Source organism: Bufo gargarizans, chromosome 9, assembly GCF_014858855.1.
Source record: "Bufo gargarizans isolate SCDJY-AF-19 chromosome 9, ASM1485885v1, whole genome shotgun sequence".
NCBI lineage: Eukaryota > Metazoa > Chordata > Amphibia > Anura > Bufonidae > Bufo > Bufo gargarizans.
In genome coordinates this window covers 29,240,547-29,264,425 of record NC_058088.1, presented here as the reverse complement: position 1 = coordinate 29,264,425, position 23,879 = coordinate 29,240,547, and the positions used below count along the sequence as shown (strand labels likewise).

The following is a 23,879-nucleotide window of genomic DNA, read 5'->3' as shown; positions in this document are numbered from 1 at the left end:
CTGACACTTACTGTTCTGTAGAGATCACTTCTCAGCAGTCATCTCATTATCATAACAGGTAGGATTGCGAGGAGAGGTAACACCTATATCTAGATAATACGGGATCTACCATTGACAGTAAGTGATAGGGACAATTCCCCTCCTCACCATTCATGCACAATGATCCCATTTTATTTTTACCCTAAATGCCCTGCGCTCATTTATTTCTTAATATTCCTCTATAGCTTAGATTGTGGGCCCCATGGGAACAGCTTCATGTTATTGCCTGTAAAGCGCTGCAGAATATAGCAGTGCAAAAAAAAATAGTGGTTTTCTGATACATAGCTTCAAATTTCCGGTATAGACATATAATGAAATTGTGATATTCTGGCTGTTACCAGCAGCCACCACTAGGGGGAGTTTGCTTCTACAGTAGGCAGTGAGCTTCTAAACTCATCCTAGTGGTGTATCCTGGGGCGTAAATAGCATAGTGGCAAACAATGCGACTGCTATGGGGCTCAGTTGGGATCATCTCCTCTTCTACTAGGGGTGAAAAATTGGTCAGGACTCTACCCTCTCTAAAGGAACAACTTTTAGCAAACAAGGCAGTGGAAAAATGGCCCAAGGGTCATTGAAATGGGTTTAGGCTGAAACCCTTCTGTCCTGTGTGGGGGCCTGGTTTGATACTTGCTATGGGGCCCTTACACCCAGCGGCGTACATAGAGAAGTATCATTTAAATCTACACATACAGGAACTGAAGCTTTCCATCAGAAAGTGTAATGCAAAGGTACGGCCACATGGGGGACGAATTTTCTGCAGCATCATTTCTGCTGTGGATTGTGCATTGATTCCACAGCAGAATTTCCTCCGTAGATTAGTTGTAAATTTTGCTGTGGGTTTCACCCTCTAATAATAATAATCTTTATTTATATAGCGCCAACATATTTCGTAGCGCTTTACAATCCGAGTCATAAATAACATAGTAACAGACAAGTCAACAACTCAAACAAGAGGAAAGAGGGCCCTGCTCGCAAGAGCTTACAATCTAGGAGGAGATAGGGGCAATGTTTGATTTGGACAATGGTCCGGCCATCTTAACTCAATAGGGGAGTAGATATACAGCTCCATGAGCCCATCACCAGCTGATATCTTTAGTGCTTCTGAGTGCATGGGGTATGGACATTTGATGATGGATTAGGTTCTGAAGAATGATTCTGATGGGTGGTGTGGTGGGGACGGTGAATGGATAAGAGTTAGATTAGGGGATGTGATAGGCTAACTTGTGTTTTTAGGGAGAGACTAAAATTGTGTTGTGAATTAATCTAATTGCTTGAGGTAGAGCATTCCAGAGAAGTGGTGCAGCTCAGGAGAAGTCTTGGAGACGGCAGTGAGAGGTTTGGATTATGGTGGATGTTAGTCGTAAGTAATTACCTGAACGGAGAGCATGGGTAGGGAGGGAGACAGAGATGAGGGAGGAGATGTAGGGAGTGCAGTACTGTGGGTGAGAATGAGGACTTTAAATTGTATCCTGTACTGTATGGGAAACCAGTGCAATCAGGGCCGTCTTTAATATTGATTGGACCCTGGACAAAAATTTACTTGGGCCCCCTGGATCCCGCCTTCCCACACCTTAGCAGGCAATCACGCCCTCCACCACAACACACACACACACAAAACCCACACACCTGGTAGAGTACAGTGAATGACTGTAAATACTTCGAGTTTTGAAGACTCCAGCGGCTCAGGATCAGTGCTCTGGGCAGCTGGGCTCAGGCTGGAAGTGGGCACCGCTCTGCAGGAAGGAGACCAGTGCTCGGCTCACCCTAGTGTTACAGTGCACCCCAGCACCCCACAGTATGCAGTATAGCACCCTATAGTATACAGCACCACACAGTATACAGTATAGCACCCCACACTATACAGTACCCCACAGTATATAGTAGAGCAGTATAGCAGCCCACAGTATACAACACCTCACAGTATACAACACCTCACTGTATACAGCACCCCAAACTATACACGATACAGCCCCCCACACTATACAGTACAGAGGTATAGCACTCCACACTATACCGCACCCACAGTATACAGACCCCACAGTATACAGTACAGCAGTATAGCACTCCACAATATACAGCCCCCCCCCCACTATACAGGCCCCCCACACTATACAGCCCCCCCACACACACACTATACAGCCCCCCCCACACACACTATACAGGCCCCCACACTATACAGACCCACACAGTATACAGGCCCCACACAGTATACAGGGAGTGCAGAATTATTAGGCAAGTTGTATTTTTGAGGATTAATTTTATTATTGAACAACAACCATGTTCTCAATGAACCCAAAAAACTCATTAATATCAAAGCTGAATATTTTTGGAAGTAGTTTTTAGTTTGTTTTTAGTTTTAGCTATTTTAGGGGGATATCTGTGTGTGCAGGTGACTATTACTGTGCATAATTATTAGGCAACTTAACAAAAAACAAATATATACCCATTTCAATTATTTATTTTTACCAGTGAAACCAATATAACATCTCAACATTCACAAATATACATTTCTGACATTCAAAACAAACAAACAATCAGTGACCAATATAGCCACCTTTCTTTGCAAGGACACTCAAAAGCCTGCCATCCATGGATTCTGTCAGTGTTTTGATCTGTTCACCATCAACATTGCGTGCAGCAGCAACCACAGCCTCCCAGACACTGTTCAGAGAGGTGTACTGTTTTCCCTCCTTGTAAATCTCACATTTGATGATGGACCACAGGTTCTCAATGGGGTTCAGATCAGGTGAACAAGGAGGCCATGTCATTAGATTTTCTTCTTTTATACCCTTTCTTGCCAGCCACGCTGTGGAGTACTTGGACGCGTGGGATGCAGCATTGTCCTGCATGAAAATCATGTTTTTCTTGAAGGATGCAGACTTCTTCCTGTACCACTGCTTGAAGAAGGTGTCTTCCAGAAACTGGCAGTAGGACTGGGAGTTGAGCTTGACTCCATCCTCAACCCGAAAAGGCCCCACAAGCTCATCTTTGATGATACCAGCCCAAACCAGTACTCCACCTCCACCTTGCTGGCGTCTGAGTCGGACTGGAGCTCTCTGCTTTTTACCAATCCAGCCACGGGCCCATCCATCTGGCCCATCAAGACTCACTCTCATTTCATCAGTCCATAAAACCTTAGAAAAATCAGTCTTGAGATATTTCTTGGCCCAGTCTTGACGTTTCAGCTTGTGTGTCTTGTTCAGTGGTGGTCGTCTTTCAGCCTTTCTTACCTTGGCCATGTCTCTGAGTATTGCACACCTTGTGCTTTTGGGCACTCCAGTGATGTTGCAGCTCTGAAATATGGCCAAACTGGTGGCAAGTGGCATCTTGGCAGCTGCACGCTTGACTTTTCTCAGTTCATGGGCAGTTATTTTGCGCCTTGGTTTTTCCACACGCTTCTTGCGACCCTGTTGACTATTTTGAATGAAACGCTTGATTGTTCGATGATCACGCTTCAGAAGCTTTGCAATTTTAAGAGTGCTGCATCCCTCTGCAAGATATCTCACTATTTTTGACTTTTCTGAGCCTGTCAAGTCCTTCTTTTGACCCATTTTGCCAAAGGAAAGGAAGTTGCCTAATAATTATGCACACCTGATATAGGGTGTTGATGTCATTAGACCACACCCCTTCTCATTACAGAGATGCACATCACCTAATATGCTTAATTGGTAGTAGGCTTTCGAGCCTATACAGCTTGGAGTAAGACAACATGCATAAAGAGGATGATGTGGTCAAAATACTCATTTGCCTAATAATTCTGCACTCCCTGTACAGGCCCCACACAGTATACAGGCCCCACACAGTATACAGGCCCCCACACAGTATACAGGCCCCCACACAGTATACAGCCCCCCACACACACAGTATACAGCCCCCCACACACACAGTATACAGCCCCCCACACACAGTATACAGCCCCCCCACACAGTATAAGTCCCCCCACAGTATACAGCCCACCACACAGTATACGTCCTCTCCCCACAGTATGCAGGCCCCCCACACAGTATGCAGGCCCCCCACACAGTATACAGACCACCATACAGTATACAGGCCCCCCACAGTATACAGCCCCCCCCCCACAGTATACAGCCCCCCCCACAGTATACAGCCCCCCACACACAGTATACAGCCCCCCACACACAGTATACAGCCCCCCACACACAGTATACAGCCCCCCACACACAGTATACAGCCCCCCACAGTATACAGCCCCCCCCCCACAGTATACAGCCCCCCCCACACAGTATACAGGCCCCCACACAGTATACAGGCCCCCACACAGTATACAGCCCCCCCCACACAGTATACAGCCCCCCCCCCCACACAGTATACAGCCCACCACACAGTATACAGCCCACCACATAGTATACAGCCCACAGTATACAGCCCACCACACAGTATACAGCTCCCACAGTATACAGGCCCCCCACAGTATACAGCCCCACACAGTATACAGTCCACCACACAGTATACAGTCCACCACAATATACAGCCCCCCAGAGTATACAGGCACCCACACAATATACAGCACCCCACTATACAGTAGTTTACAATATATTAACATAACAGCCCCTGTCACTTTTTTCTGATGTAATCTTCACACACAAAAAGCTCCACAGTTAACTTCTGCAACACTCCTGCTAGGACCTGTGATGACCTCATAGCCATGTGACCAGTAATTGCTAGGTTACTGGTCACATGGTGATGATGTCATCTAAGGTCCTAGATCACAACGTTAAAGTACACAGACAACTTGACACCCGGGGCCGTAGCTAGCAGGGCTCAAGAGGCAGCTGCCCCTTTTGCCCCTTGGTAAAGACGGCCTTGAGTGCAATGACTGGCACAGGGCGAAGGGACTGGCATGCTACTGATTTAAAATCCACAGCTCAGGTTTATTTACACTGCAGATTTTTTTTCGCAGTTTGTGGATGAGGTTTCTGAAAATCGCACCCACGTCGTTGGTACTGTATCCGCAGCAGCAGACCTGCAATGAGTCTAAGAGTTATAACTAAACCCTCAAATGTCACAAGAAATACTAATTATGTGTCTTACGGTTTGAGCGTCTTGTGGTCTAGGTTCCGTAGTGTTTTTTTTGTTAGCTATAGATGCTTTTTTCAGGAAATCGTTCATCACATGCAGATTGTAATCTATGAAGTTAAAACAGAAACTGAGCATTTTTTTGAGTCATTTATCAAACTGGTGTAAAGTAGAACTGGCTTAGTTGCCCATAGCAACCATCAGATTCCACCTTTTATTTTCCAAAGGAGCTGTCAAAAATGAAAGGTCGAATCTGATTGGTTGCTATGGGCAACTAAGCCAGTTCTACTTTACACCAGTTTGATAAATTACCACATTTCTTTTTTATATATTAAAGGGAACCTGTCACCGGGATTTTGTGTATAGAGCTGAGGACATGGGTTGCTAGATGGCCGCTAGCACATCCGCAATACCTAGTCCCCATAGCTCTGTGTGCTTTTATTTTGTAAAAAAAACAATTTGATACATATGCAAATTAACCTGAGATGGGTCCTGTAGGTGAGATGAGTCGGGGACAGGACTCATCTCAGGTTAATTTGCATATGTATCAAATCAGTTTTTTTACACAATAAAAGCACACAGAGCTATGGGGACTGGGTATTGCGGATGTGCTAGCGGCCATCTAGCAGCCCATGTCCTCAGTTCTTTATACAAAATCCCGGTGACAGGTTCCCTTTAAAGGGATTTTCTGGGATTTTTCAACTGATGACGTATCCTCTGGACCCCCGCCGATCAGCTGTTTGAGAAGGCATCGGTGCTCGTAGTTGTACGTAGCGAACAGACACATACACACAAGGACACACACACAGGGACAGATGCGCGCACACACACACACACAGGGATGGACAGACACACACAGAGGGATGGACAGACACACACAGAGGGATGGACAGACACACACAGAGGGATGGACAGACACACACAGAGGGATGGACAGACACACACAGAGGGATGGACAGACACACACAGAGGGATGGACAGACACACACAGAGGGATGGACAGACACACACAGAGGGATGGACAGACACACACAGAGGGATGGACAGACACACACAGAGGGATGGACAGACACACACAGAGGGATGGACAGACACACACAGAGGGATGGACAGACACACACAGAGGGATGGACAGACACACACAGAGGGATGGACAGACACACACACAGGGACAGACACACACACACACACACAGGGACAGACACACACACACACACACAGGGACAGACACACACACACACACACAGGGACAGACACACACACACACACAGGGACAGACACACACACACACACAGGGACAGACACACACACACACACAGGGACAGACACACACACACACACAGGGACAGACACACACACACACACAGGGACAGACACACACACACACACAGGGACAGACACACACACACACGCACAGGGACAGACACACACACACACACGCACAGGGACAGACACAGACACACACGCACAGGGACAGACACAGACACACACGCACAGGGACAGACACAGACACACACGCACAGGGACAGACACACGCACAGGGACAGACACAGACACACGCACAGGGACAGACACAGACACACGCACAGGGACAGACACAGACACACGCACAGGGACAGACACAGACACACACACAGGGACAGACACACACACACACAGGGACAGACACACACACACACACACAGGGACAGACACACACACACACACAGGGACAGGGCACACACACACACAGGCACAGACACACACACGGACGGACGGACATACACACACACACACACGGACAGACACACACACACACGGACAGACAGACACACACACACGGACAGACAGACACACACACACACACGGACAGACAGACACACACACACACACGGACAGACACACACACACACAGGGACAGACACATACATATGGACAGGACACACACACACAGGGACAGACACATACATATGGACAGATACACACACACACACACAGACAGACACACACACACAGGGACAGACACACCACACAGGGACAGACACACACACACAGGGACAGACACACACACACAGGGACAGACACACACACACAGGGACAGACACACACACACACAGGGACAGACACACACACACACACAGGGACAGACACACACACACACACAGGGACAGACACACACACACACACAGGGACAGACACACACACACACAGGGACAGACACACACACACACACAGGGACAGACACACACACACACACAGGGACAGACACACACACACACACAGGGACAGACACACACACACACAGGGACAGACACACACCACACAGGGACAGACACACACACACACAGGGACAGACACACACACACACAGGGACAGACACACACACACACAGGGACAGGCACAACACACACACAGGGACAGACACACACACACACACAGGGACAGACACACACACACACAGGGACAGGCACACACACACACACAGGGACAGACACACACACACACACAGGGACAGACACACACACACACAGGGACAGACACACACACACACAGGGACAGACACACACACACACAGGGACAGACACACACACACACAGGGACAGACACACACACACACAGGGACAGGACACACACACACACAGGGACAGACACACACACACACAGGGACAGACACACACACACACAGGGACAGACACACACACACACACAGGGACAGACACAACACACACAGGACAGACACAACACACACAGGGACAGACACACCAGACAGCAACACACACAGGGACAGCACGACACACACACACAGGGACAGACACACACACACACACAGGGACAGACACACACACACACAGGGACAGACACACACACACCACAGGACAGACACACACACCACACAGGGACAGCACACACACACACACAGGGACAGACACAGCACACACACACAGGGACAGACACACACACACACAGGGACAGACACACACACACACACAGGGACAGAACACACACACACACAGGGACAGACACACACACACACACAGAGACAGACACACACACACACAGGGACAGACACACACACACACAGGGACAGACACACACACACACAGGGACAGACACAACACACACACAGGGACAGACAACAACACACAACAGGGACAGGCACAGACACACAGGGACAGGCACAGACACACACACAACAGGGACAGACACACACACACAGGGACAGACACACACACACACACAGGGACAGACACACACACACACACACAGGGACAGACACACACACACACAGGGACAGACACACACACAGGGACAGACACACACACACAGGGACAGGCACAGACACACACACAGGCACAGACACACACACACAGGGACAGACACACACACACAGGGACAGACACACACACACACAGGGACAGACACACACACACACACAGGACAGACACACACACACAGGGACAGACACACACACACACACAGGGACAGACACACACACACACACAGGGACAGACACACACACACACACACAGGGACAGACACACACACACACACACAGGGACAGACACCACACACAGGGACAGACACACACACACAGGCACAGACACACACACACAGGCACAGACACACACACACAGGAACAGACACACACGACACGGCGACAGACACACACACAGGGACAGACACACACACACAGGGACAGACACACACACACACAGGGACAGACCACACACACACACAGGGACAGACACACACACACACAGGGACAGACACACACACACACAGGGACAGACACACACACACACAGGGACAGACACACACACACACACAGGGACAGACACACACACACACACAGGGACAGACACACACAGGGACAGACACATACATATGGACAGACACACACCACACACAGGCACAGACACACACACACAGGCACAGACACACACACAAGGGACAGACACCACACACACACACACAGGGACAGACACACACACACACAGGGACAGACACACACACACACACACAGGGACAGACACACACAACACACACACACAGGGACAGACACACACACACACACACAGGGACAGACACACACACACACACAGGGACAGACACACACACACACACACACAGGGACAGACACACACACACAGGGACAGACACACACACACACACACACAGGGACAGACACACACACACACACACACAGGGACAGACACACACACACACACACAGGGACAGACACATACATATGGACAGACACCTGTGTGATGGTGAGATCGTCAACCAACTTCTATCTAATGTGTATGTCCACCTTTAGGGGACATTAAAAGGGAGTTCCACCTTTAGTTATGCTCCAACCTTTTTTTACCTTCTAATAGGACTCCCTCTGATTCTCAGTACTGAGGGGACATGGAATGGCGTTTAAAATGGAATTATCAACATGTACCAGAAGATGGTCTAAACTGTAACCCATTAGGCACTGGTTAGACTGTGGTATGGAGTCTAAGCAATGCCTTAGACACACACAGGGGCACACAGCACAGGGACAGCTAGGCCTCACCACATTCCAGCCAGGCTCCTGTCTGTACAGGAACACAGCTCTCTGCTCCTCCGGCTCCTCCCCCACTGGTCACATGGGCAGATGACATCAGGAAGGTCCTTTAGTCCGGTAGGAAACTCCATCTACCCTGTTCTGAGTCCGGGGCCGCCCCCACCCCAGCAGTGCACATGGCGAAAATTATCTGCATTGCTGGAGTAAGCTGCCCTAGAATTCAGGACAGGCAGTTTTATGAAGACCAGGACACAGCTGCAGGAGTGAGCGCGCATAGTGGGCCCCCCCAGGAGCAGTGGGCCCTGGTATGCCAGGTGCTGACGCCAGCCCTGCGTGCACCCCTGGGGGAAAATGTCCACAAATGTCCAGACTTCACAGTACCCCTGCTCCAGGGCACTACACTCATACAGTACTATATTTTGTGCCGTTAATGTATATGTTTCACTGTTGCAGAATGCAGCTTTTTCATTGCTTGCGACACGAAGGTACGGGCGGGCGCACCCTCCTGGTAGACGGCTTCTATGCTGCCGAGCAAGTGCGACAACATCACCCTGAAGACTTTGCCGTCCTCAGCAATATCCCACTAAAGCATGAGTACATTGAAAACGTTGGGGGATCCCACAACCACATGGTTGGCATTGGCCCAGTACTGAATGTATATCCCTGGAATAAAGAGCTTTATATGATTAGGTGAGTGGCAACTGCACAGGTCCTGAACGCCTCAGAGATTTATCCAAAATGATGCAAAGGAAAATTGGCTTAGTTGCCCTTAGCAACCAATCAGATTCCACCTTTTTATTATCCAAAAGAGCTCTGAAAAATGAAAGGTGGAATCTTATTGGTTGCCAGGGGCATCTAAGTCAGTTTTCTTTTACACCAGTTTAGATAAATCTCCCTCTGAGTGTTTATTTCTTTTCTCAATACTAAAGCGCTTATTATACAGGGTGACCCAAGGAAAAATAGCCCACCTCAAATATCAAACTGCCTAATAGTAAATCAGCTTTCATTTTTTTCATAGCCCTGTAGGAACTGAAAGCTGAGCTCTGATTGGTTGCTAAGGGCAACTAAGACTGATTTACTATTAGGCAGTTTGATTTGGAGATATTGGAGGCGGGCTACTTTTTCGTGCGCCACCCTGTACATCTATTGGGCCACATTTATCAAAACTGTCTAACAGGAAAACTGCCGCAGTTCCCCATAGTAACCAATCAAAGCTTACCTTTCATTTATTAAAGTGTTCTGAATGAAAGCTGAGCTCTGATTGGTTGCTATGGGCAACAAAGACAATTTTGCTAAATGAGGCCCATTATATCAGTTAGCTTTCCTTACATACATTGGGGTGGAATTATTAACGTTAGACCGACCACAATAATTGTAATGAATTATTTATTAATGTTAAAAATGTATTAATCAAAAAAGGCAAAACACACATGATTGATGGTATAATCAATAATTAACCTACATTATTAATGCAATATTAATGGTACATGCGCAAACGGATAAAAGATAAAGTAAAATATTATAATAAAATAAATTAAAATACAATGTATAACAGTATAATATAACCTGTATAATATTATGGGCCCACTGCTGGTAAACTAAGTTCAGTTATAAACGGTAGATCCACCTAAAAAACTTCTGACAAGGAAAGAAATAGTATTCTCAAAACCTGTTATCAATATATTGGAAATCCCTGTAGGGCAAATAGGAAATTGGGACTTCCAGTGGCCTAAAGGTAGTTGGGGCCTCATGCACACAACCGTTGTTTCATTCCGTGTCCGTTGTTCCGTTTTTCATGTTTTTCTGCAGACTCGTTGACTTTCAATGGATCCGTTGAAAACTCAGCTAATGCACCGTTTGTCATCCGCGTCCGTGATCAGTGGTTCCATATATATAACCTGTCCTATTTTTTTCACGAAAAACGCGTAGGCACACAAGATTATCATCCGCGTCTGTACGTCCGTGTCCGTTTTTTCCTATCATTTGCATGGCAAACTTGACTTAGACTTTTTTTTACTTTGCTTTATGTCTGGTGATCCTCCAAAAATAAAGGAAGACACACGGAAACGGATCACGGAACAACGGACCCCATTTTGCGGAACGGAACACAACAACGGTCGTGTGCATGAGGCCTTAATTGAACAACGATATCTGTTTGTAGCAGACAGCACTACAATACATCCATAAATCCTAAGTACCTACTAAGCCATTGGAATTTTTCTTGAACCCTCTATTACTACTACTAACAACATCAGTGTGTACAATATATGGACAGCGCTACAATATATTGACAAATCCTAAGTACCTACTAATCCATTGGAACTCTTCTTGAATCCTCTATTACTACTACCAGCAATGCCACCTATGATTGCTTGAAAGCATTTACCTTCATATCAGAGAAACGGGGAGTAGAGCAGCTGTGAGTCTGAGGACTATAGCAGCACAGGCACAAAGGGCAAGCGATGGAGAAGGTAAGCAATACGTTGGATGTGACACTGGGTGACGAGGAATGCCGCAGGTAGCAAGGTCTGTCTGTACACGGTACTGCTGCAAACTACCACTGGATGTATGACCATATTATCACGGAGTGGGCACTGTGTATATCACAAGGTGGCATGGAGTCCTGTTTGCAGTTTGGTTACAGGGCGCTCTGTATGTGTCACAGAACCTCAGGAACGGTTGACTGTATATTCCATTACATCACCAGAAAATGACCACTGTACATTTTAATTGTATTTTTCCCCGGCGCCTCCACAACGGCATTCACAGGAGGGTGTCCCCGCCTCCAGGACAGGAAACAATGAGGAAGCACAGGATTTAAGGAGCCTCCTCCCCTTACCTTACCAGTCGTTGTTTCCTGTCCTCGGACGTGCGTGGAAGCCGCTCCTGGGGTTATCCAGGAAATTGGATACCGCACCGGCCTGGTCCTTTCCCTGTTGTTCAGGAGGGTCGGTGCAGGGATTGGGGGACTCCGGGGACGCATTGCCTCCCCTCCTCGATCCTGCGGAGTAAGCCCTGTCTTCAGGCATCCCCGGGCTTGCGAGTCCGTCGGAACTAGCGCGGGATCTGGCGTGGTGACGTCAGCGGAGCGAGATCTCCTTGGGCAAGAGGTTCTCGTGGGACGCTCCTGCGCGCGGCGGGAAATTTAAAAAGAGCATCACATCCTCCTACGCCGGTGATCTGCAGAGATGCCTTCCAGCGACAGAGAGTCGTCCAAACGCTCCGGTGATCCCGCTGTCTCGGCCCTCAGCCCGGTAAGCCTCCTCCCGGGGGGGAGTAATCCCTATTTCCTTATGTCTTCCTAGCAATAGGTATATACAGGTTGTGGGATCCCGTACCTCCCCCCCCCCCCCCCCTACACGCTGGGTGTCCGTAGTTTTACTATACTGACCCTTCACCACCCTTACTCCGGGTCCCTCTTTGGCCTATACAAAGTTTGTTTTATTCCCTTTAGGACAGTGAGTCCAGGAAGCTTAAAGCCAAAGGGGATTCGGGGCGCAGGAAGTGTGGTGGTTGCCGTAAGGGCCTGGTGTCGGACCCAAAAAAGTCCCTCTGCCCTAGATGTATTGAAAGGGTTATCGCTGAAGAATCCCCTTCCTTCGTGGAGTCCATGCGAACCCTCATTAGAGAGGAGATTAAGGCTGCAGCTGACTCTAGACAACTGGCGCCTTCCCCTGGGCCTTCCCGTTCCCTAAATCTGGAAATATCAGAACAAGTGGATCTGGATGAAGGGGAGTTGCAGGATGATCAGGTCTCCTTATCCTCTGAGGAGGCCGCAGGGAGGCCTATGTGCTTTCCTGAGGAAACACAGTCCCTACTGAAGGATATTAAATCTACCCTGGGATTAGAAGATGTTAAAGAGACTCAGTCCCTTCACGATCAAATCTTTCAGGGCTTGGGGGAGAAAAAGAAGAGATCCTTCCCCATCCACAATAACATCAAAGCCCTTATTTCCAGGGAATGGAGGGATCCTGATAAAAGGTGGACTGTCTCGGCCGCCTTTAAGCGCAAGTACCCCTTTTCGGAATCTGACTCTGATTTGTGGGACAAAACTCCCAGAATAGATGCGCCAGTGGCCCGTATTTCTAAAAAATCCTCGCTGCCCTTTGAGGATATGGGTCTCCTGAAAGACCCAATGGACAAAAAATGTGAAAACCTATTAAGGAAATCCTGGGAGACAAATACAGCGATGTTGCGCCCCAGCATAGCGTCCACTTGTACGGCCAGAACCCTCTCGGTTTGGCTAGACCAGCTTGAGAGCAATCTGTCGGGGGGTACGTCCAGAGAGGAGATCTTAAACTCCCTTCCCTCCCTGAAAAGAGCATCCAATTTTTTAGCAGACGCCTCGGCCTACTTGGTTAGACTCTCTGCAAGAAGCAGTGCTCTAGCCAATGCGACCCGTAGGGCAGTATGGCTCCGTTCATGGACTGGGGACGCAGGTTCTAAAAACCGCCTGTGCTCCATCCCATGTGAGGGGGATAGATTGTTTGGCTCCGCTCTGGACGACATTCTGGAGAAGGCCTCCGATAGGAAAAAAGGTTTCCCCTCTGATAACCGTTATTACCAACAGAGACGCTCCTTTCAAAGTCAAAAAAGGGCAAGATCTGATCAAAGTAAAAGGGACGGCTCAAAAAGATGGCAACCTTCTAGGGGTAGAGGAAGAGGATACCTTTCTAAGCCAGAAGCCTCTACCCGCCCTACCCAGTGACACGCCAACCCAGGTAGGAGGCAGACTAAAGCAATTCTCCTCCGCCTGGCAAGGAATTCACGCTTCCCCTTGGGTCACTCGTACCGTAAGAGAAGGCCTAAAGTTAGAGTTTGTTTCCCCACCCCCAAGTCTTTTTTGTATCAACCAAAGGCAACAGCCCGACAAACAGGCATCCCTAGAGTCAGAAATAACTACTTTAATCCTCAAAGGAGTGCTCATCCCTGTTCCGGAAGAACAACACGGCAAAGGCTTCTATTCCCCTATATTTTTGATTAAAAAAAACAAACGGCTCCTTTCGCCTAATAATAAATTTGAAGTCCTTAAACAGGTCCATCGTTTACAAAAGATTCAAAATGGAGACCATAAAATCTACCACTCAGATCCTTCCGCAGGACTGCTTTATGGCTACCGTCGACCTTCAGGACGCTTACTACCACGTCCCAATATACCACAGGCACCAGTGTTTTCTGAGGATCGCAATTTATTATCAGGGAAGATTGTCCCATTTTCAGTTCACAGCCCTTCCTTTCGGCCTATCCTCTGCCCCCAGAGTTTTTTCAAAAATAATGTCAGATGTCATGAAGTTCCTTCACCTTCAGGGGGTACAGATCGTCCCATACCTGGACGACTTTCTGGTGTTTGCAGAGTCGCGCCAACTTCTACATTCACGTCTCAAACAAATCCAGGACTGCCTTACAACTCTAGGGTGGATAATAAATCCCAAAAAATCAGACCTTATCCCCAGTCAGGAAAAAGTGTTTTTAGGGGTGCTGTTGGACTCAAGGCGTCTAATGTCTTTTCTTCCTCAAGACAAACAGTCTCACTTAATCCAGACAGTGTCTCTTTTTTCCAGCAAAGATCGGTCCTCGATAAGAGACATCATGGCGGTGCTGGGACTGCTAACAGCCGCAATCTCGTCAGTAAGGTGGGCCCAGAGTCACACAAGAGTCCTTCAGGCCTTTCTCCTATCTTCATGGGACGGAAAGAACTCATCTCTAGACAGAAAGGTTCACGTTCCCAGACAGGTAAAACAGTCACTAACCTGGTGGAGAGTAAAAGGGAACCTGAGCGTAGGGGTTCACTGGCGCCCAAGAGATGTCATGGTCATTACAACAGACGCCATGGTGGCCGATTATCTCAGTCGACACCTCTTAAGGGAGGCCGAATGGTCCTTAAATCACCACGTCTTCAGCCAGATTTGCCAAATGTGGGGGACCCCAGTGTTAGATCTGTTCGCCACCAAAAGCAACAAGCAGGTCAGAAAGTTCTGTTCCCTCTTGCAAATGGATCATCCGGTATGGCTAGACGCCCTCTCCAGGCCGTGGCCAAAACAGCTCCTTTATGCCTTCCCTCCATTCAGCCTCATTTCAAGAGTCCTGGTAAAGGCTCAGGAAGAAGGGGTCCATGTAATTATGGTGGCCCCCTTCTGGCCAAGAAGGGCTTGGTTTCCACTCCTGCTCAGACTGTCAGCCGGTGTTTATTGGACACTGCCATCAATCCCGGACCTACTCCACCAGGGACCAATAAATCACCCCAGTGTAAATCAACTCAGTTTGACGGCCTGGAATCTGAACGCCTCCTGCTAAAACGGAAGGGCCTGTCGGACGCAGTCATCTCCACGATGCTCAAAAGCCGGAAACCGGTAACTTCCCGGATCTACCTGAGAACCTGGAATGCTTTTTTGTCCTTCTTGGGAAGTGTAGATTTTCCTGATATTCCTCAGGTCCTCCAGTTCCTGCAAGCGGGGCTAGAAAAAGGCCTCCGCCCATCAACTCTAAAGGTTCAGATTTCCGCGCTCAGCGCCTTCCTGGACGTAAAACTAGCAGATTCCCCTCTGATCAAACGTTTTTTGAGGGGGGCAGGAAGAACTTCGATCCTCCCTCGTCCGGTGGTTCCTCCCTGGGATTTGGGCCTGGTTCTTTCTGCTCTCACTACTCCTCCGTTTGAGCCAATTGATGATATCCCTCTAAGGCTCCGCACCATGAAGACGGTTTTTTTAGTTGCCATAACCTCTGCCAGAAGAGTGGGGGAAATTCAAGCATTCTCTTGCAAGCCTCCCTATCTTACAATTCTGGATGATCGTATAATCCTCAGGCACTGTCCGGCCTTTCTCCCAAAGGTGGTATCCAGATTTCATCGTGAGCAGGAAGTCTCCCTACCTTCTTTTTTCCAGTCTCCTTCTAATGATTCGGAGGGTACTCTCCATAATCTGGACGTTAGGAGATCAGTCCTTTCTTACCTTCAAGCCACTAAACCGCTTAGAAAATCGGACCACCTCTTTTTGCAATTTCAGGGCCCTAATAAGGGGCAAGCGGCTAGCAAGTCAACCATAGCTAGGTGGATTAGGAACATAATATCCTCTGCCTATGTTACCAAGAACTGTCAGCCACCAGAGGTACTAAAGGCTCATTCTACAAGGGCAGTAGCCTCATCCTGGGCAGAAACGAAAGCAGTCCCTCTGGAACAGATCTGCAGGGCCGCCACATGGGCCAACCCTATGACTTTTTTTCGGCACTATAAGCTAGATGTAGTAAGGGACCAGGACTTGTCCTTTGGTCGTGAGGTCCTATCTATTGTGGCCCCCCCCTAATATTGATTACTCTGTTAATCCTCCTGTGAATGCCGTTGTGGAGGCGCCGGGGAAAAGGGTAAATTACTCTTACCGGTAATTGGATTTTCCAATAGCCTCCACAACGGCATTGGGTTCCCTCCCAAGCTTTAAATGTAAATGAATGATGTAATTTGTTTACTATAATATATAATTTGTTATGCATCACTTCTGTGTCCTCTCTTATTGACTGGTAAGGTAAGGGGAGGAGGCTCCTTAAATCCTGTGCTTCCTCGTTGTTTCCCGTCCTGGAGGCGGGGACACCCTCCTGTGAATGCCGTTGTGGAGGCTATTGGAAAATCCAATTACCGGTAAGAGTAATTTACCCTTTTCTTCTCTTTTTTTCAGGTACAACAACTATGACCGCGCTGTCATTAACACAGTGCCCTACGATCTTGTGCGGCGATGGTATTCCGCACATCGCGTCCTCACCACTGAACTGAGGAAGCCTGAGAATGAGCTGTGGGTGAAACTAAAGCCGGGCAAGGTGAGTGGAGGGGAAACCGATAAATGTGAAGCCATTGAACACTGTCTTAGGGCACAAAAAGGTAAATTTTTTGTATGTACTGGTCTTTGTTTTGTACATCCACTATAGTAATCTGGTATTAGATTGGATCTTTTTACCTCTATAATATTTTGGTGGCTATTGCTATAATTTGCCTTTTACAAGGACAGAATCAGCAGGCAACTATCCGGAACCATTCCCTCCCAATAATTGCCTACTCAACTGTATCACAATATGCCTTAAATTAGGGCCGTTTCAATTTTTGCCTCAGGCAGCAGAAAGGCTAGGTGCACCTCAGCTTCACAGGATGCCACATTGGGGGTTTTATGCAGAGCAGGAAGTGGAGCTGTCTGTATATTCTGTCTCACTTATAGGCACCACATGTGCCGCCATATGGTGCTTTGTACAGCATCATATTGATATAGTCAACTGGGAGCAATGGTTCCTCCATAATATTGAATATGACACAATTTTTGTTAATCTCCGTTCATGGGACATTAGGGAGACCCAATGCACTGAGACACCCACTTTTGCGCTGTCCTGTGAAAAACAAGGCTGTTAGGAGATATGCAAACCACTATCACAAGTTATATCATTTCTAGCAATATTTTAAAATATCGAATGACCTTTAGTGAATTTTGGCTTTTGTTGTAGTGCTGCTGTTATTGGCAATCTTTTATATCTTTTTTATATGTAAATATTATATCTAATGATATACATTATATGTAATTATTTGATGAAAGTAACATTAGAACTTCCCCACAAGTCAACCACTACCCTATTGCCCATGATGTCACAAACGGTAGGGATAAGTGCAGGCCTGAGCTCCACCCACACCACTATCCCTACCTACTTGCACGGTCCGTCCTAACGGATGGTGCACAACTGAATGGCAGTCCCTGACTTAAGTACGTGCAGGGGCCTACAGAAAGGGAACAAGGTGGAAGAAAACAAGAGACTAAGACAGAAAGGTAAGCTGCCAGGCTGGATAGAAACAAAGCAAACAACAAACCGTAGGCAAAATCAGAACACAATGGAAGCCGACGTCAAGTGCCAGGTGGTCACGTCAGTACAAAGGAATAACACGGGATCAAGGTCAAATACAAATCGAGGTCAGGAGCCGGGAGATCACGTAAATACAAAAGGATTACACAAGATCGAGGTCAAATACAAGTTGAGGTCAGGAGCCAGAAGGTCATGTCACTGATGCAACAGCATGAGCCCTTACTTGGAAAAAAAAAAATTCAAGCCGTGGATTATACACCAAAAGAATGTCTATGTGAGAAGTTGAGAGACAACTCCTTTACTGAATAAAACCCCTCTACTAACTACTATGGTAATTCAGATTATACTTCTAGCTTGAACCCTTATGGTAGGACCACCAGTAGTTGCCTATAAATTTGGCAATTTGTTCACCATGGAGTTTGCAGTTTTCCATGCTCTTGCATCTTCCCTGGTCTCCAGGGTCCTACCACCTTCTAAAAATATAGTGATAGTTTAATCATCTTCTCGTTTGAGATGGAGAAAGTACTGTAGATCGCACCACTTTGGCCAATTTTGGGACTGAATTATACAGCACTGACGAAGATGTTACAGCAAGGTCTTGACTTTAATACATTTCATCCCTAGTGTTTTCTTTGAAGCCCATAGAATGGGTTTTTCCAGCCTTGTACTAGATGAACCTAGAGATTTGCACCCCCAAATCTGTTACTGACATCTATCTTCAGTTGATGTCTGTAACCATCGCCATGTCACAAAAAAAAAAGTCAAGTTGGCTCCTGGAAAGCTCTTACTAGATCTCCATTAGATTGTCCTCTTCTATTCTAGTGTGTGTGGTGGCCACGGTTGGAATCTGTGTTTCCTTGTGTTGCTCATACTCCTGAACCTAAACTGATTTCTCTCTTTTCAGGTTCTATTTGTGGATAATTGGAGGGTACTACATGGACGGGAGTCCTTCACAGGTTTCAGACACCTTTGTGGTTGCTATCTCACCCGGGATGATGTCCTGAACACTGCACGTTTACTGGGCCTTAAAGCCTGAATATATTGCAGAGATTGCAATGACATCACTATATACACAATACAATATAACCAAAGGCTTACAGAATTGTACATTGTGAACTCGCCTCAGGCAGACTTTGAAAGTCAACATAGGAATGATCTACCAATGTAATTGTCTCTATTACTCAATGCTTCACAGTCCTATTCTAATGTAAATTTTTTTAATTATAATCAGATGAATTTACAGATTATTATTTTTTATCTTCATTGTATTAGTATCTCTATTAAAGGTACAACACCAGCAACATTTTTATCACATATTTACATACAGTACAGACCAAAAGTTTGGACACACCTTTTCATTCAAAGAGTTTTCTTTATTTTCATGACTATGAAAATTGTAGATTCACACTGAAGCCATCAAAACTATGAATTAACACATGTGGAATTATATACATAACAAAAAAGTGTGAAACAACTGAAAATATGTCATATTCTAGGTTCTTCAAAGTGGCCACCTTTTGATTACTGCTTTGCACACTCTTGGCATTCTCTTGATGAGCTTCAAGAGGTAGTCACCTGAAATGAGCGGTTAAGGATTTTTTCTTTGAATGAGAAGGTGTGTTCAAACTTTTGGTCTGTACTGTATATAGGAATATTCTATGTTTTTTTTGTTTTTTTTTGAGTGGACCAGTTTCAGGATATATATTTTTTTTAAGTCACTCCGTGTATTTTGCTTCCTTTCCAGGGTCTTTAGTTTCCTGTCTAGAATTTAAGCATGCCTCGTATAACACTTTTTCTCAGGCCAGCACTCAGATCAGGGAGAAGTAGGTTGATGACTCAGTTAGATCACCACACCTCCCCCTATGCTGTGGCTGGTCAGGGATTCTCACATTACACTTATTAATGAACTGTTCCACTGTGGACTTGTATTTAAACATAGGACAGTAGAGAGTAGTCAAACTATAGAGAGTGTCTAAAAACTGAATATAATACAAAACCTCAGTGTATATTGACACACAAATATTTATGCCATATGAATGCCATAAATGTAATGCATTAGCCACACTCCCAAAGAAAGCATGTGCCAAAAGGCTCATTGGAGGGTGATATAGAGAACATTTTCGGCTGACCAGACATAATTCACTTGGGTCAGTATAGGTTTTTGCGATGGCGGTTAGTTCTTTTCAAAACTGTTTAGAGTTACAAACACAGATTGTTGCTGGTGCAATCATATTTTTGGTAAATAGCACATATTTATCTTCAGGTGTATCAGTATACATTTATTTTTGCATTGTATTCAGGTTGTTTAATTGTTTGAATGTGTCTCTTTGTCACGTATGGCATAGCTTGCATATTGATAAAGAGATCAGTTTTTGAACAATATTCGTTTAGCGGTTTAAGGATTTTTTTCTTGGTTTAATGATAAGTGTCTATATAAACTGCTGACTTGGAGGTTCTGTTCATTTTGCAGCCCTTGACTGTCTAATATATGTCAACCTGTCTTTCCAATCCTACACCTACTATGATAATGAGGCTTACCCTGCTGAGAACATCATCCCTTTACAGCAGCAGTAAACTAACAATGGACTGCCTTTTTATTTAAGAGTTTTAATCATTTGTGCTGACTGCTATGGTCGGACAGTATTTTTTATTTACCGTATTTTTCGCCGTATAAGACGCACCGGCGTATAAGACGCACCTAGGTTTTTGGGGAGGAAAATAAGAAAAAAAATATTTTTAACCAAAAGGTGTGCTGTGGGTTTGGAACTAGGTGGTCTGTGGATGGCACTATTACTGGGGATCTGTGGATGACGGACACTGTTATGGGGGGATCTGTGGATGACGGACACTGTTATGGGGGGATCTGTGGATGACGGACACTGTTATGGGGGGATCTCTGGATGACGGACACTGTTATGGGGGAACTGTGGATGACAGACACTGTTATGGGGGGATCTGTGGCTGGCACTGTTACAGGGGGGGGGGGGGATCTGTGGATGGCACTGTTATACATGTGTCATCCACAGACCCTCCCAGCCCATAACTGTGCCATCCACAGATCCCCCGCCGCTCCAGTATACTAATATAATATGTCTTATTCAATTAATAGTTATTAAATATGCCTCTTTATTCCTAATAGTACCTTAAATCCTAAGCGCTTCAGTACAATGCCGGCAGGCCGGGCAGCCGGCGCGGCGCGTCACTTGCCTGCGCCGCCTGCTTCATTCATAAAGTAGGCGGCGCAGGCACGTGACATCAGGGAGTTACGCTGCCGCCCGCCCGGCCTGCATTGTACGGATGCGCTTAGGATTTAAAGGTACTATTAGGCATAAAGGGGCATATTTAATAACCATTAATTTAATATGACATATTTTATTAGTACACCGGAGCGGCGGGGCGGGCCTTTAGTACAGTGACTGCACCGCCCCGCCGCTATTGCCGGCCCCAGCTCCTCCTCCCAGTCCCTCCCCGAGTCCCCGCTCGCTTTACATCGCTGCCAGCGATGTAAAACTGACTGCATTCGCCGTATAAGACGCAGGGGCATTTTCACCCCATTTTTGGGGGTGCGTCTTATACGGCGAAAAATACGGTAATTTCTAAAGCATTAGGCTACTTTCCCACTTGCGTTCAGAGCGGATCCGTCTGAGACGGATCCGCTAATATAATGCAGACGGTGGATCCGTTCAGAACGGATCCGTCTGCATTATATTGTAAAAAAAATTCTAAGTGTGAAAGTAGCCTCAGACGGATCCGTCCAGACTTTACATTGAAAGTCAATGGGGGACGGATCAGTTTGAAAATTGAGCCATAGTGTGTCATCTTCAAACGGATCCGTCCCCATTGACGTTCCATCCGTTCCCATTGACATTGTAAGTCTGGACGGATCCGCCTGCCTCCGCACGGCCAGGCGGACACCCGAACGCTGCAAGCAGCGTTCAGGTGTCCGCCTGCTGAGCGGAGCGGAGGCTGAACGCTGCCAGACTGATGCATTCTGAGCGGATCCGCGTCCACTCAGAATGCATTAGGGCTGCACGGATGCGTTCGGGGCGCGTGTGAGAGCCTTCAAACGGAGCTCACAATCGGACACCCGAACGCAAGTGTGAAAGGAGCCTAACACTGACAAAATGGAAAAAATAAATAAATAAATTAAAAAAATATGAATATCGAGTCAAACAAATCCCCCTATTCTGATGGGATTGTCCTTTTTAAATAGAAAGCTGAAACAACATGAGTAATATACTGTTGACTAGATTCTGGCAATATGACCACAGGAGTAGATGACGCATCTAATCATTGTGCTGATGAGGTACTGGCTTGGCTATAATCCTAAATGACATCTCAAGGCCTGTTTAAATGGTCAAACTTATAGGATAGCTACCTTACATCTGGTGGCATCAGAGGCTCAGCTTTGTTTTCTTTTTGGAAAGAGAGCTAGTTTGCAAACCATTTGTTCCCAGAGGAGCATTGCCTGGCCTATAAGACTTCTTATGCCCAATAGGCACTCCTCATAAGGAAAAAGAGAACCCCCCATCATTGTGGAATAATTCTATGGAGATTTAAGCAGGCCAAATTCTGTCTAAGAGCAAAATAATAGATCAAATTGGCTGCTAGTAGGAGTTTAATATGGTAATTAGGGTTGAGCGAATCGGGTTTGGATTGCCGTATCTGATCCCGATTAGTTTAAAAACTTGGTTAATAATATGGGCTCCGTCTTACCTCCTCGGTGGTCTTTACTGAAGTTTCTGCAAATATCATGAGACTTACTCCGTCTCGCCTCTATCTCGTGTCATTTCGTATATTGGCATAAATGACTGTTTCAAAATACTAAGCCAAACTCAGCTTCGTACCTGATTACCCCTAATGGTAATATAAAGCTTTACCATGAACTAACTTTTCTGAGACCTGGATCAACTGTTGTCTGGATTACTTGGTCCTTCAATACTCACTGGCCTACTGTATATGCTCTTACTCACGTTAGATAATCAAGTGCCTAAGGCCTCATGCAGATTGCCGTTGTGTGGCCGTTCCGTGCATTGGGGACCGCAATTGCGGTCCCCAATGCACGGGCAACTACCATGCAGCGGGCCGGACCTATTCAAGTTGAATGGGTCCCTGATCTATCCACACCGCAAAAAAAAATGACATGTCATATTTATTTGCGGTGCGGAACAACGGAAAGAAACACCACACAGTGCTTCCGGTGTTCCGTTCCGTGACTCCATTCCGCAGCTAATTGGGTCCGCATCCGTGATGCGTGGTGCACACGGCCGGCGGTCGTGGATTGCCGACTTGCCGTTTGCGGGCCGGAGTACGGCCACGGCAGCCCAACGGCCGTGTGCATGAGGCCTTATGCTGTATAGTTATATGTCGTACTAAAAAATAAAAAGTTAAAAATGTAAGCACCGTCATGTCACGAGCATGCGCCAACCGCCCATAAATTTCTGGA

At 46.8% G+C, this 23,879-nt stretch overlaps 1 protein-coding gene across 4 annotated transcripts in view; it reads left to right on the top strand.

Moving 5' to 3' along the window:
* Nucleotides 1-19,873, top strand: part of TMLHE (trimethyllysine hydroxylase, epsilon) — a 61,079-nt gene extending 41,206 nt beyond the window's left edge. For all 4 annotated transcript variants that reach the window (XM_044305964.1, XM_044305965.1, XM_044305966.1 and 1 more), the window contains 3 exons: nucleotides 10,061-10,297; nucleotides 17,272-17,410; nucleotides 19,338-19,873. In XM_044305964.1, coding sequence (XP_044161899.1) covers nucleotides 10,061-10,297; nucleotides 17,272-17,410; nucleotides 19,338-19,469 — 508 coding nt within the window. In that variant the 3' untranslated portion in view covers nucleotides 19,470-19,873. The remainder of the gene's footprint in view (nucleotides 1-10,060; nucleotides 10,298-17,271; nucleotides 17,411-19,337) is intronic.
* The last annotated feature ends 4,006 nt before the right edge of the window (nucleotides 19,874-23,879 follow it).